Source organism: Cucurbita pepo, chromosome LG03, assembly GCF_002806865.2.
Source record: "Cucurbita pepo subsp. pepo cultivar mu-cu-16 chromosome LG03, ASM280686v2, whole genome shotgun sequence".
In the NCBI taxonomy this organism is placed as follows: Eukaryota; Viridiplantae; Streptophyta; class Magnoliopsida; order Cucurbitales; family Cucurbitaceae; genus Cucurbita; species Cucurbita pepo.
In genome coordinates, this window is record NC_036640.1 from 11,114,156 (window position 1) to 11,129,142 (window position 14,987).

The 14,987-nt window shown below is 33.7% G+C and overlaps 2 protein-coding genes across 2 annotated transcripts; one reads left to right on the forward strand and one right to left on the reverse strand.

The window, feature by feature from the left end:
• Positions 1 to 626: 626 nt before the first annotated feature.
• On the reverse strand, positions 627 to 7,680 carry LOC111791421 (acyl-CoA-binding domain-containing protein 4-like). Its single transcript, XM_023672751.1, has 18 exons — positions 7,555 to 7,680; positions 7,141 to 7,448; positions 6,818 to 6,896; positions 6,575 to 6,733; positions 6,384 to 6,461; positions 6,156 to 6,260; positions 5,244 to 5,310; positions 5,110 to 5,171; positions 4,624 to 4,763; positions 4,366 to 4,492; positions 4,146 to 4,260; positions 3,911 to 3,999; positions 3,334 to 3,417; positions 3,187 to 3,244; positions 2,902 to 3,101; positions 2,153 to 2,647; positions 1,991 to 2,050; positions 627 to 1,173 (listed from the first exon to the last, which is right to left on the reverse strand). The coding sequence occupies exons 2-18, from the start codon at positions 7,179 to 7,181 to the stop codon at positions 1,093 to 1,095; spliced, it is 2,040 nt and encodes a 679-aa protein (XP_023528519.1). The 5' UTR covers positions 7,182 to 7,448; positions 7,555 to 7,680; the 3' UTR covers positions 627 to 1,092.
• A 3,181-nt stretch (positions 7,681 to 10,861) lies between these two features.
• LOC111790775 (monothiol glutaredoxin-S10-like) lies at positions 10,862 to 11,710 on the forward strand. The gene is made up of 2 exons (XM_023671828.1): positions 10,862 to 10,908; positions 11,266 to 11,710. Exon 2 carries the CDS (start codon positions 11,338 to 11,340, stop codon positions 11,644 to 11,646), a length of 309 nt encoding a protein of 102 aa, XP_023527596.1. The 5' UTR covers positions 10,862 to 10,908; positions 11,266 to 11,337; the 3' UTR covers positions 11,647 to 11,710.
• Positions 11,711 to 14,987: the final 3,277 nt, after the last annotated feature.

Genomic DNA, 14,987 nt, shown 5'->3' on the forward strand with positions numbered 1-14,987 from the left:
AACAATAGACGTGTTCATGACCACAATGTTGTTTTCTCTTATTGGGGCTTTTCCATTGTGACCCTCGAAGTCTTGGAAATTTACGTCTAGGGTAATTCGTTTTCGTTTATTCAATTTGGCATTGAACTTTTCTGAATAAAATTTGACCCCCAAAATTCTAAACTCAAATCAAAATTTATGGTACAAGTAAAAGTGTATATATTTGTATGTATAACATAGGGAAAGTTACTTCTTACCTTTGTAGAGGCCTTTTAATTCCCGTGCTGATCTTGGTTGTTTGTTTGGTTTACATACGGTGAGAGGAGGAACATTCAAATAATTTCGATCTTCAAATATTAAGACAAGTATAAAGTATCGAAACAATTATTAATTCTATTAGGTTTCACGACAACCCTAAACTTTCATCATAGAAGTTATGAAATGATATAAACACAAAATAACTACACTAAAGTTACATGCAATAATACCTAGAATTAGAAATTATAACAAGAAATTATATCATGCCATGCTTTATATCATATACATATTTTTCTTAACGAAAACAAAAGATCGAGTGGTAATGATAGGTACCCATTTAGAAAAACTTATAGTACCTAAACCCGAACCCGTAACTATTAAAAGATGCTAACGTGACAACTCACTTGATCCATTCAACTATTTGGGACGCAGCCACAAGTTTTTCAAGTACCTTCTAGCTTAGCACATGATATAAACAATACATTATGTTACTTTTAAACATGATTTTGAAAGAGGATTTGGTTCTGAATATGATGAGCCTGTTTTCCGGTACTATGCCTAAAGCACTCTCAACATATCTCTGCTAGCCTCTGTGTCCTAATGGAAATGGCAGCTCTTTTTACACTTGTTGATCAATATAAGCTTTGAAATCCCCTACGCTACAACTAGACGACACAATCTAAGGCCATTGAAGTGAACTATTCCGGAGTCTACATCTGCTGCCTAAAGGGGGATGGATTCCAATAAGCTTTTTATTACTGGCAACAATAATCTTTCCATCTAGAATTGGAATCATCTTAATTTACAGAAGCTTACTGTGGTTTTTGAGTGATTCGCGTCGTTCAAATTGCGTTGCTACATATGGAACGGTTTCCTCGGGGTCGGTGCTCGGTTCTCCATGGACTGTAATCTTTGCTTTAGATGGAATACCTCCACCTGCAACCATACAATTGATGACTGAAAAAGTAAATATTATGTTGAAATATGAAATCATGAGCCTATGATTGGAACTGAATAAAAACGTATGATGAATGTGATCTTTATAAACACCAATAGTGAAAGTACTCAGCCGAGCAGACACCGAACACTAAGGGATCAAAGTTTGGGGATTCAATAGAATTTAGATGTTCTAGTGGTCTTAGCCATAAAAGAGGGATACTAGATGCCGAACATATTAAACTTGTGCCATGCGTAGATCTATGGGGCAAGGCAGGGAGAGGATGGGGAAGCCTTCCTTATTTTCATCCCTACCTTTTATTTCATTTCTCATCCCCATAAAATTCTCCATTTATTTTTCTGAGCGAAAAATTTACAAGGATCAAAGTTCCCGTTGAGGACTTTTTCCTAGTATATATATAGTCTTTACTAGTCTTTTCAAAGAATGTTTTAACTGATAAGAAAAACAATATAAAGTTAAAAGTGCACATTTAAATAATATAATATAGTCTTCAACATTTAAAAAAAAAAATTATTTATTTACTAAATTAATAAATAAAAGATAGTTTTGGTTTTGATATATATCGCAAAACTAACTACTTTTATATATAAAAGTGGAGCGGGGCAGGGTCGGGGATGGAGAAGGTAATCCTTGTCCCTGTCCCCTCAAACGTGGAAAAATCTCTCCCTACTTCTTCTCTCATTCCCCATTTAGACGGGATTCAACCATGTGGTCCCTAATGCATTAAATAGTATGACTGAAGACTACGTTCTACTAAAACTGAAAGGGGAGAGACAGTTCCAATTAGTTGAGTACCTGTAGTTGGAAAGCTCTAGACCTTTCTCCAGCCAGGACTCCTCTAGTAGAGTGAAGTTCCTACAGCAAAAAAATAATGTCCAATACTTGAGCCTCATGGTACTTAAATTCGTAGGTATACACGATACGACCATGGACCGTACCACGAGATGAGTATAATACCTTCTGGGTGTCATCTAAAACTGCTTTGAGGAAAGCAACATCATGTTCAAGGCGTACATTGTCAGAATGGACGATATTTGAAAGACTGTTAGCCTCTTCTTTTGCTATTTCTACTCCTGCTAGCTTATCTCTCAGCATTTCCATCTCCTTTATCATATCAGCTATTCTTTTCTCCATCTCCTGCCGGATTTTTAGAGCAGAGGAAAGATTTTTCTCCACGGCTTCTCGGCTTGCCATTGCTGCTGCTAATTGCCCTTCCAGAACTCCGTTCTTTCTAATTAAGGCTGCCATTTTTGCTTCATAGAATTGATATATACTTGAAAAAGTTGATGATGTTACTATTTTACCACTGTTTTCGCTGAATAGATCAGTATTATCGATTGGATGATATCCAACTCCTTCCTTGAAAGGATTTGAGCTTTCATACTCGTATACGGAAGGCAGTGTCTCCACATGGAATTCACCCCCAGATTGAGTCAACTTGTTTTCTGTTACCTACCCCAACCAACAACGTATGAACTAAATAAATTTTCTCAAAAATAAACACAAGGATTCACAATTGTCAAACCCAAATCACATTACAACAAACAATATCTTACAGTGACTGGAACTTTATCAAACAATGAAGGTTATGGACTGAAAAGCAAAGTTACATAAAATTGACAAGGCCAGTAAATACAGATCCAATATCGAACTCATTAGTTATTACTTGCATAATAGAGAGTGATAATATAACCAACTCGAGTTACCTGAGAAGTAGAGGAATCATCTTCTTGAGTCTTAGCTATCTTAGTAGTTTTGTCAAAGGCTTCATCATTATGAAATTGTTTGCGCAGTGAAATGTTTCCAGGAATAGGATTCGAATCGATAAGTGAGGACTCTGAAATGGATTTTCTTCCAGAGCCATGTTCAATAGCGGATGCTAGATTTTGTCTAGCAGTCGAGTCAACTGAACGTGTGAGGAACCATTACTAAGTTTTTCATGCAAAGTTGAAAAAAAGTACATGAATTATAAAAAGTTTCTGGGATATTACTGGGATTGGATCGGTCCCTCAAAGATGGTTCCTTCTTTTCCATGGTCAATACTTCAACCTGGGACAACCATGAAGGGAGAATTATAAGAAAATAATTTAACATTTCAGCGAGTAAAAAATAATACTTAATATAATATTGAATCTTACCTGATTTGATGGCTCCTTTTTTGATCCCCCAAAGGCAAGAAGAAAATCCTTCTCCTTGTGCTGCACGAGCACTAAGCTGAAACCCTAAGAACATATCTATCTTAAGTATCTATTCAATAATTATTGTTCGCACAAAGTAAGAATTTAGTTATTGACACAATAATATTAACTTCAAATGATTACGTCTCAGAAAACAATGTTTTTTAAAAACTATATTTAGAATAGATGGTATATGATCGAAACAATTATACAATCAAGGTGTAAGACCTACATGGAAAGTGTGTGATTATGTGCTACAAGCAAACTAATGTCCAAAAAAAAAAATATATTGTTTTATGCACCCAGTAGTGAAAAGGATTTAGCCTTAATTTGCATCCCAGAAGTGTGTAACCGTTGTTGTTTCAAGAGAATGTTTTGCAGGCTCCAAAACACAAAGATGTGCACTAGGCAGTTATCATCCACAGAGTTCACCGCAATAATAGATGAAAATAATAATAAAGTTCCATTAAGAATGTTATTGTAGTCTTCCCTTCTGTAGGGAATAAAAAGAAGCAAATTCAAAATCTTCCCCACTCACCTTATTGGCGGTGACAGAAGATGGAGGTGATATGACAGCAACGGACCACTCAAGTTTCAGTACATCAAAGATTAAAGTCTCAGCATGTCCTGGGAGAAGATGGAAACAACGAGAAAGAGAGTAATCAGATCAGGGTAAAATCCATTAAATCACATTGTTTTATATCTCAAATACGACACTAAAAATTAAGCAAGAGATGAAGTACAAGCATTTGCTTCTCAGACAATGAACATACTCTTTTTCTTGCTTCCACCGCCTGCTATGCACCATTTAGTTCCACAGAGAACACCACAGCTACCAGCTCTTGGTGATGGATGGAAACCCCGTACCTTTATTCTCGACCACACCATCTGGAAACGGTACAAAAATAGTTCTACATACAATCAGGATTATTCCGGATGACATTCTGGATTACAGACTGGGTTAATTTTATAATGAAAAGCATGATAACATACTGTTTCAAAGTCAAGCGAGTATAAATCGTTAAGGGTCCGGGATTTTGATGTCCCTCCAAATATAAGTAGAGTTTTATCATCATAAAGAGTTGCCACATGGTTGGATCTTGCAGATGGGCTTGTTCCACTGACATAGATAAGGAAATATAAGGAGCAGAAGAAAACTTCTAATATCCCTAATATTGTAAAAGAAAATGGAAAATTAAAAATTCAGGAAAATGTAACACTAAGAATTCAACCAACGCCAAAGTTACTCACGTGCAATGCAGAGGGAGCCAAGTAAAAGATTTAAGGTCAAACATGTGAAGGTCGTTGAGTTTTCTCCTCCTACTATCTTCGCCTCCAAAGAGGATTAAAACAGAGCTAGCTCTAACTACAGTGTGACCACTTCTAGCAACCTGCAACAATTAAAGTCGCTCAAATTTGCTACCTTTTACAATAAAGCTCCTTTGCAAACTTACATGTGTGTTGACATCACAAAAAACCTAAGGTGGAAATGATATCAAATAGAATTAACCATGAAACCGAATTTTAAGAGCTTCAATGAAAATTAGATGGTCTATATTCAATAAGTTTATATTTCCAGGTATTAAGATTCAAAATTTGAAGAGGAAAAAAATTCAAAGAATTAATGAAATCAATCATCACTAAACCATTTGAAAAAAATGTGCTTAATGAATTTGTGTACAAGGACTTCCACCAACATTTAAATTGTGACAAAGTAAAGAAAATATAGAATAGTACAGGTATATCTCCCTTTGCTTCCATCAGCGACCAGCATTCTGTCTGTGTGTCAAATGCCCAAACTGCAAGTACAACAAAGATTAGCTTGCAAAATAAAAGAGGAGCAATATCAATACAAATAGTAGAATAATAACCTGCCACTCTTTCATTTCCTGGCTCTGTCTTGCCCCCAACCAGGAGAGCTTTCTTCCCCCAGGAAACCTTCAAACACGAGCAGAACTAGATTTTAGAGATACAAGTTGAACAAAAATAGATGTCATAAAGAGTGCGATAACACTGTGCTGAGGGAATAAAATGATAATATTTTGCAGTAGAACTCATTTCCATAAAGGATGCTTTAATAGAATATCTTCCTCTCAGCTTTTCTCCTGCTCTAATTTGGTACTTCTTTTAAAAGAAACTGCGTTACAATGTACTGGACACACAAAAAACAAGCCCTGAAAAAGAGAAATAGAAAACTAACCCTAGCTACAGAGAACTGCAAACAAAACTCTAAAAATAACTCACTCGATCTCTCTACCTCTCTAAAAATTCTATTATTCCTCAGATGTCCCACAAAACTGCAAANAAAAAAAAAAAAAAAAAAAAAAAAAAAAAAAAAGAATCTAATGAGAGGTAAATTAGAAGCATATTCAAGTCAATAAGTCTCTTTACCTATAAGGAACGGGTAGGCCTAAACTTTGTACTTTGTCAAAAATAAACATACAAGGTTAATTTTGTATCCCTAAATTTTTTTTTTAAAAACTTTAAAGATATTATTGAAACTTTTGAGAGTTCAAAGGTATTTTTGAAACAAAGTGCAAAGCTCATGGGTATGTTTATTAATTTAACCTTGAAATAAATCTCTATCATCCTTTTGGTCCATATATTGTCCCCTTAGGATTTATATTTTTACTTAAAGAAGTCCACCCTATGAATCACAAGTCTCAACTGAACAATCTTGCCTGGTCTGTTATTCTTAGACAATTAGTTCTATGGACGCATAGCTTTCCAACAATACATACAGACACATACTCGCTATGCATCTGCTACTAGTTACAACTTACCAGGCCATGACCCTTGCATGCAGGAATCTTCAATGGCAGTGAGCTCGGTGATAGGTAGAGCTTTGATGAGGCTCTGCTCCAAGTAAATTTATCAAAATCAAGCACCTGCAGAGACAATGATGTACTCACTACCCACACAGGCAAAGCAATCACTTGAGTTGCTCGCAAAATGTAATATGTTGGTGCAAAGGAAAATGAATGTTTCGGACGGAAAGAAAATTTCCCAACCTGTACATCATCTAATAATCCATTCCCAGATTCACCACCAACAACAATCATCTTATTTCCAATCACAGTTGCGGCATGCTGTCAAAAGAAAAACAAAAAAACAAAAAATCAGAAGTCACCTTCTTCACAATTGAATAGCAGACGTGCAAGTCTAATCTCTAAACTATCATTAATGGTAACAAAATACATACATTGAAACGAGGAGCTGGTTTTTCCCCTGCCATTGACAATACCATCCAATTTTCAGACTGTCCCGAGGCACCATTACTAATATCAGGAACAACGTCAGAAGCACGTTGCCCATCATGCTCTTCAGAATGCCTACTTGCGGGTGCAGCAGCACATTCACTCTACAAGAAAAAGAGCTTAAGAAACGTGCTATTCTATTCCATTTCAAACACGAATCTAAAACAACCAAAGGAAAAAAATCTTACATTAGAGCTGCTCACTCGTTTGGGGTGTCTTATAGGACTCCTAGTTCCCTGAGCAGGATCGGAAAGCTGGACCTTCAATCTACAGTAACGAAATACCTTTCTCAATCAAAACATGCAAAGTGTAGTCCCATTAAATCGCATTTCCTTGCAGTTTGCAAGATAGAGAAGCTAATAGGGTTAAATAAAATCTCAATACAAATCAACGAATATATCGTCAAAACTCCTGGCTCCAGAAATTTCAGAAGTCAAATAAATCCAACGAAGCTCCATACATTGCCTCACCACCACAAAATAAATACAGATAAACTAGCACAATCGCTCACCTTCCATTCTTCATTCGCCTACGAAACCCGAACATTTTCATGGACTAAAACTTCTTCACGAACACCAATAACTTCCTCTCACTCCAAAACCCTAACCGCTTCAAGAGAAAAAACTACATTACCATCAAGCGAACGAACACGAAAACCCTCGGAATCCAGAAGAAGTTGCGGAATGCATTCAGACAACCACTGCGGACCACATAAACAGAATATTCGATCCGCAAAACCGGAATATGAAGCCGATAGTGATAGAAGAAGTCGGAAAAATGCACAATAGAAAGAAATCGAGATCAAAACGACATTGAATCCTGCAAAAAAAAAGGCCTAACTCCGAGGTCAATCAGCTACTTTTAGCTTCGTTCGTCGATTTATCGAGATGCGAGTGAGGAAGAAGAAAGAAAGGAAGAAAGCGACCTTAAAGGCGGCGCAGTTTAGCATTGACTTTGTCTTGTAGTAATGGCGGAGAAAGGGCGATTGGTAGGATGCGCCATGTGAAGATGCAGGTGAAGAACCAGACGAAGGGGGGCTGAAGGTAGTAGAAAAAGAAATGACCGTTGATTTTGGAGGGAGGGTGTTATCTGCTCCAGATAGAAACAGATGTGGGGCCCACCGCATTTAATTTTTTTAGATAATTTAAATATTATTTTTTATCCCTCGTCTTCCTAACAATCTCATTTTTTTTAATTAAATTATATTTTAGTTAAATTAATTAAAATATTCCTTAAACTTTTTAACTTTGCCTACAAAGTTAAAAAAAAAAATCTAAAAAATATTTTTACCGTTAATTTTGGCACATTTCTTAAAAAATTTAAAAATAACCTTATTTTTAAAACTATAATTAAATTTTAAAGACAGTAACAATAATTATTTTTATAAAAAAAAAGTTTTAAAAAAATTATTACCGTCAATATATAAATGAAATTGGTCTATCGACATCTTGTAAATTATAGCATCGGCTAACTCTGTGCCAGTAGCCGCGGTAATACAGAGGATGCAAGCGTTATTCGAAATGATGGGGCGTAAAGCATTTGTAGGTGACTTTTTAAGTCTGCCGTCAAATCACAAGGCTTAACCCTGGACAGGCGGTGTAAACTACCAAGTTGGAGTACGGTAGGGGCAGAGGGAATTTTCGATGGAGCGGTGAAATGCATAGCACCAACAACGAAAGTACTCTGTTGGACCGACACTGACACTGAGAGACAAAAGCTAGAGGAGCGAATGGGATTAGATACCCCAATAATAATATTTTTTTTTAAGGTTTATTATTTAAATAAATTTTATTAAAAAAATAAAAGTTTTTACGAAAATTGATCACTATTATTGAAACTTTTTAGTTTTTTTTTTTTTTTCTAGTAAGTATAAAGCAATTATTTGGACAAACAAATCAAAAAAAAAATATTTTAAATTAAACTTTTTATTTTGTAGCAGTAAAGTGGGGACCAGATTGTCAGACAATGTTGGAAAATGGAGCAGACGGAAAAGAAATAAAGGAAAAAAGGCGTATCAGGATTCTGTCCAATCTGGATTCCCACGTGTCAAATATGGACCTTCGGAGCTGCCGTGGGCTTCCATGGGCCCCCAGGATTCTTGGGGTCCAACAAATACTTGGGCTGGGCCCATTTACAGTAAATTTAAAAATAATAAATTAAATTTATAATTTAAGCTTAGGTGACAGCTGGCAAATGTCTTTTTGCATGAATAAGACATAAAAGAAGAGACTATAAAGCCAAAAGTACACCCCACAGAAAAATGATAAATTAATTCTTTAAATGGAAAATACCAAAATATAATATCATTATTTTGGCATACTTTTATAAGAAGAAAATATATATAATTAATTAATTAAAAGGTTAAAGTCCGTACATATGTGTCATTGTCCTACAACCAAGGCCTTATTTTTATTCACATGTACCTAATGGCATTGGTGAGGGCTTCTTTTGGTTTCTTAGGACTATGCTTGTATGTAGGTAGGTAATAGCAAGTGACGTTTTAGCCGTTGACCTACTCGACTATAAAAGCTCGGCTCCTCTTACAAAATATCCAAATGCTTCAAGCTTTGGGGCGCCAAGCTACGACACTGCCTCTGTTGCTCATTACTGAACGCGCATTTCCTCGTGTGTTATATTGTAACAGTCTAAACCTATCGCTTGCAAATATTGTCTGCTTTGACCCGTTAGATATCACCGTCAACTTCACGATTTTAAAGTGCATTTATTCGGGATAAATGTTTCGTTCCCCTTCTCCAACCGATGTGAGATCTAACAATCCACCCCTTTGAAAGGCCCTTTACGACTATAAAGAAGAGGGGGTTGTTCCCACATAATTGGTAGTATGAGAAGCTGCCACTTGGGCTATTCAAGCTCCTAGACCTTCGTCTGCCTAGTCCTGTTGGCAGTTGGTGGACACATTTCTTTGGCCCGATCTTGATACCATTTATAACAACTCAAACCCGCCACTAACAAATATTGGGCTATTCTACACATGTTTATATATACATATTTCAAAAATAAATGTTAATACCCGAGTATAACTCTCATTAGATTATTATTATTATCATCACGTCCTTTTTCATAGGTCAATTAATAAATTTGCCACTATTTTTCAAATTTGAAAAGACTAAAATGCCCATTATGTTATGAGCTAAAGGACCATATACAAAGGGATACATTTGTCATTTTATGCTGTGGGGGATAAGATCCAAATAATCACAGTCCAATTCTACAAGCCACACTAAGGGCCAGTGGCCACAATAATTGGGTGAGGTGCTAATCAAAATGCCCCAAAAAGAATGTCAACTTTTTCAGCCTTAACTACGAAAACGACGTCATTTAATTTTTATTTAAATATTATTTTATATGTAAAAAAATAAAAAATTAAAATTAAAATACTTATATTTATTTATTTATATATATATATATATATATATATATATTCGAATAAAACTTTGTTTTCTATTTTTCTCCAATGATCCATCGCTATTTTCACGTGCTTCTGTTTTTTTTTTCCACGTTATTTATTATTATTATTTTTTTTTTAATTTATCCAATTATTCCCCTTTTAATAGAAATATCATTTTCACCTTATTTTATATTAATAAATTTATTAGCGCTATCTTATCCATTACTTTTACATTGATCTCACTATCATTTAACATTTATTCGACAAATACTACGGTCTATAAAAGAGATTTGATAAATTATATTAAACAAAAATGCTATTTTCTTCTCTCAATATTTAATAATAAAAAAATCGTGACGAATCAATTTAAAACTAGAAATGTTAAACCCGTCTTTGCTATCTCGGTCTTTTAATCCAAGCTCTTCACGCATGGCTCTAAGTCGATATACTTACGACACGTGAGTAAAGAAGAGATACCTGAATGAACCGATACCACATTTGAATGAGCGTAATTATGATGATATGATGATTAAAAAAACTTTAAAAAACTAAAAGTTACTGCATATATTAAAAAAAATTAAGCGTGTTTTACTCACCGCTAGAAGTTAGAAGTAAATAACACGAGCATGTCGAAAAAAAATGTCGGGGCCATAGATCTTGCACGGGGCGTTATTTTTTACGTACGTTTTTTAAAAAATATTTTTTTTTTGTTATTGATTACCATGTTCGACTTTTCTTCTCCGTTCTGTCTCTATCAATAATATATATATAGGGAATAAAATTTTATGATCTCTTACGAGAACAGGAAGTCTTTCTAATGGAAGAATATTATTCCTATCCCACTCTCTTGACGTTCTCGAAGATTATCGTGTTCGTGTTTGTCATTGTCGTCATCGTCATTGTCATTGTCGTCATAATCTTTGCTTTCGTTTTTTTTTTTCTATTCATTCCCGAAGAAGCGATAAAAATAAAATATTATCTTAGTTTAAGAAAATTATATGCAAACTAGAATTTTAAAACTTTATAAATATTTAAATTTTTAAATTTTACATGAGTTTTAAAATTTGTAATTTTATGTCTTTTTTTTTTTTTTTAATTTTAATTTTGTGTCAAATAATTTTAATTATATATATATATATATATATATATATAGTCTATGTGTGTATATATATATCTGAAGCATGTTTTCTTCTTCAACTAAAAATTCCTTCTTTGAAACTTTGCTAGAAGGAGAGAAAACATTTGGATTACCCGACGGTGACTATCCGGTGATCAAAGCACAAGAATATTTTTGAAAAAATGGAGCGGGTAGCGAAGGTTGCGTCACAGAAGGCGGTGGTGATATTCAGCAAGAGCTCGTGTTGCATGAGCCATGCAATTAAGAGACTCTTTTACGATCAAGGCGTCAGCCCGGCCGTGTACGAGCTCGACCAAGACTCGAGAGGAAAAGAGATCGAATGGGCCCTTCGGCGCCTCGGCTGCAACCCCGCCGTCCCTGCCGTCTTCATCGGTGGCCGATTCATCGGCAGCGCCAATGCCATCATTACCCTTCACCTCAATGGCTGTCTCGACAAATTGTTGAAGGAAGCCGGAGCGCTTTGGCTCTGATATTCTCTTACATAACTACACACCCATCAATAATAAGACTAGAGAAGTTCTTTTCTACTGATTTTATGACGATATTATGCTCGAAAGCCGAAAAAATTATAGATAATTTCGTCTCTTGAAAATGGAAATATTTTATGACAATATTATGCTAAGAATATTTTTAAAAATAATTTTCGCCTTTTATATTAATTATTATATATGTTTTATGTTTCGAGATTACGTGTGAACATAAATATTGTTAGGGACCACGTAAAGTAGTTTTAATGGAGAAATTTGTGAGAATTATGCAATACAATGCATCGAGGTCGAAAAAGATTTGAGTTATATTCGAATGCCAAATTAATATATATATATATATATATATATTCTTTGGTTAAGAATATAGGACAAATTCCAAATTTCCCCTGTGTATATATATATATTTTTTTTTAATTGGATAAGAAATTATTTTATTTGTGAACGAGTAAAGTAAGAGTACATGAATGAACCGAAACCTCATCTGAACGAGATTGATTTTGAAGGTAGAATGATTGAGAAATGCTTAAAATAATTAATAGTTACGACCTATATTAACAAAGTGCACCATATTTTCCAGTGGCTCGATGGAACCTCCAAAGTTAAACGTGCTTAAATTGGAGTAATTCTATTTCGGATTACCTCCTGATTTTTTTAGGACACACATGTTGAAATGACTCGTGTTGGTAATCTTCGCTCTTAGGAGCAATTTAAGATAAATAGGTAACGTGGTCATGTCGCACGAAAATATCGAGGTCATCAGGTGCCAAATTCGGATTCCAAATATTAATTTGAATCGCGAGTATGAATAATACTAAATAAAATACATAACAATTATAAACACCAATAAACGGTAAAATCAAATTCATCCCTCAATGGTTCCAACATTCTTCTACAAATACGACTATGGTGCATGCTTGACTCGAACTATTTTAACGAGCGAAGATCGTTCTCATAAATCAACACGAATCATTACAGAACCTTTGAGGTTATCGAACATAAACAAAACATGTTTTATTTTGAAATTTCAATGATTGCAGCACCGAAAAAGAATGTGCACGTTGGTAATAGATAATAAATATTAATTATTTTTTAAAAAATAAAAAATCGCTCCCATTTGTTTCAAAATAGTTGGCACAAATTTAGCCATCTACTGCTGCAGTTTCCCCAAATGGATTGAAAATTGGGCTTGGTATCGCAAGCCCAGGCCCAATAAGCCCAAAGTGGAAAAAAATTAATTAAATTGATTGGTTAAATTAATATTTTAATATTATTATATTATTATTACATAAACCAACCCAATTACCCAAATGAAATTATATAATTTATAAAGAATAAAAAAAAGATATAAATAAATCAAATGATCAAATATTAACCCCTTTTTGACATTTTTAAAATATAATATAAATGAATTATAGGAATATATATGCTCCATCAAATTCCTTACCTTTTCCTTTGAACCATATTCTCTTGGATTAAGTTTTTGGCATGAATTAAAAAAATATATATATATATATTTATGGAAAAATAAAATAAATTAATTTTTTTTAAAACGCGATTACTTTTTAAACTTCAAATCACGAGCTACGTTTCACTTCAATGAACTCATATAGTATAAGTAGAGATATAGCCTTTAATTCGATAGCNAATGAAAAAAAAAAAAAAAAAAAAGCTAAAATTATAGAAAAATGGAATTGATTCCACCTTATCTTATGATGGAAATTTTAATAACTAGCTATATATAGCTTTAAAATTTAAATAATATTCCTTAAATACAAAATGGATATGAAAATAATAATAATAATAATAATTAAATACTTTAAAATTAACAATTTAGTCTCTCGATTTTAATACGTGAGACGTAACAAAAAATATTAGCAAAATTTAATGATTTTTTTTTTTTTTTGTATTTACATAATAAATAATGACGCTAAATGATGGGACAAATTAAATTATTACAAATTTGAAAATAAAAAAATAATAATGGGATTTTAGGGTTTATATGGATTTAGGTGGATAGGAGTGGATTTTAGTAAATTATAGGCCAAAATAATGGTTATTTGGTGTGAAGATCAGTGTATTTCTGTGGGTAAGTTATTATTAGAGAGGTGATTATTAAAAAAAATGGTAAATATTCTGTTTAAAGATGCCTTTGGTTCATCAAAATCAAATAACCATAGATGGAAATAAGGCTTTGTGGTTAAATTTTATTTCAAAATCAGCTCAACACGAGTTCAACCACACGTCGGGTATGAGAATTCGAACCTTTTTACCTCTTAATTAACGATATATGTCTTAATCAGCTGGATACGTCGGGTTTGTCGGGTTGTATTGAGTTATAAAGTTTGACACAAAGCTCGAAAAATTTAGGGAACTAGAATTCAGCACAAATTTAATTAAACAGAGAAATTATACGACATATTTAAACGGATAAAAAAAATGTTAATTTGATAATTTGATTCCGAACCAAATTAATTTATTTAAATGTGATTTTATAAATTAAAAAAAAAAACTATAGAGACATAAATATTAGGAATAAAAATATAAAATAAAAAGTGAAAATACGATTTTGCCATTCAGTATTTAAATGATTGTTAAAATTTAGGGGGTAAAATTTAAATTATATAAAAGAGAGGTGCCATTTTTGTAAATTACCCAAACTTTGTAGATAGAATTCAAAATTTGAGAAAATTATTGGGTTTTAAGTGAAAAAAATNAGGTTTTTTAGTTCTTTACTCTTTTCTTTATTTTTTTTTATTTACCGCAAAAGTGAATGAATTACCCCAAACAACCTTTTCACTATGGCCGACCAAACATTTGGGCAGTGACTCTTCCACCATAGAAGCTGTCCTAAAAGATTCACTAGTAACTGACATTTTTAATATATACATATACATATATATATTGGTCTCGAGCCTCTCTCAACCATATGTAATTCTCTTGAGTCTCTCGGTCCTTAATGACCTCCATCTTTTCCGCTCTTTACATCTCTCAGTCTCCTTCGACCTCTATTAGTCGGTCACGGTCTCTCTGTCTCTTGCATTCTTTTCTATCTCAGCTCTCTCGAGCTCCGTTCGTTCCTCTTTTGACTCTCGTTTCCTTGAATCTCGATATTCACTGTTTCTCTAGACTTCAGACTCTTCGTCCCAACTGGGTGATCGAACCCAACTCAACTTGAAAAAATAGAGGGTTGGTTAGGCTGCATTATAAACCCTATTTAGTTCATTCGAGTAGATAATCCGACCAATTTGAAATTTTGGGTCAGTCCAAAAATTTTATTAGTGCTGTAATCAAAATTACAGTAAAAATATGTTATAATTTCTTAC

Coding starts and splice junctions, on each gene's coding strand:
- LOC111791421 (XM_023672751.1), bottom strand. CDS start 7,181: ATGAAAATGTTCGGGTTTCGTAGGCGAATGAAGAATGGAAG. Junction 4,000..4,145: donor CGGTGGAAGCAAGAAAAAGA/GTATGTTCATTG, acceptor ATCTTCTCCCAG/GACATGCTGAGACTTTAATC. Junction 2,648..2,901: donor ATGATTCCTCTACTTCTCAG/GTAACTCGAGTT, acceptor TGGTTGGGGTAG/GTAACAGAAAACAAGTTGAC.
- LOC111790775 (XM_023671828.1), top strand. CDS start 11,338: ATGGAGCGGGTAGCGAAGGTTGCGTCACAGAAGGCGGTGGTGATATTC.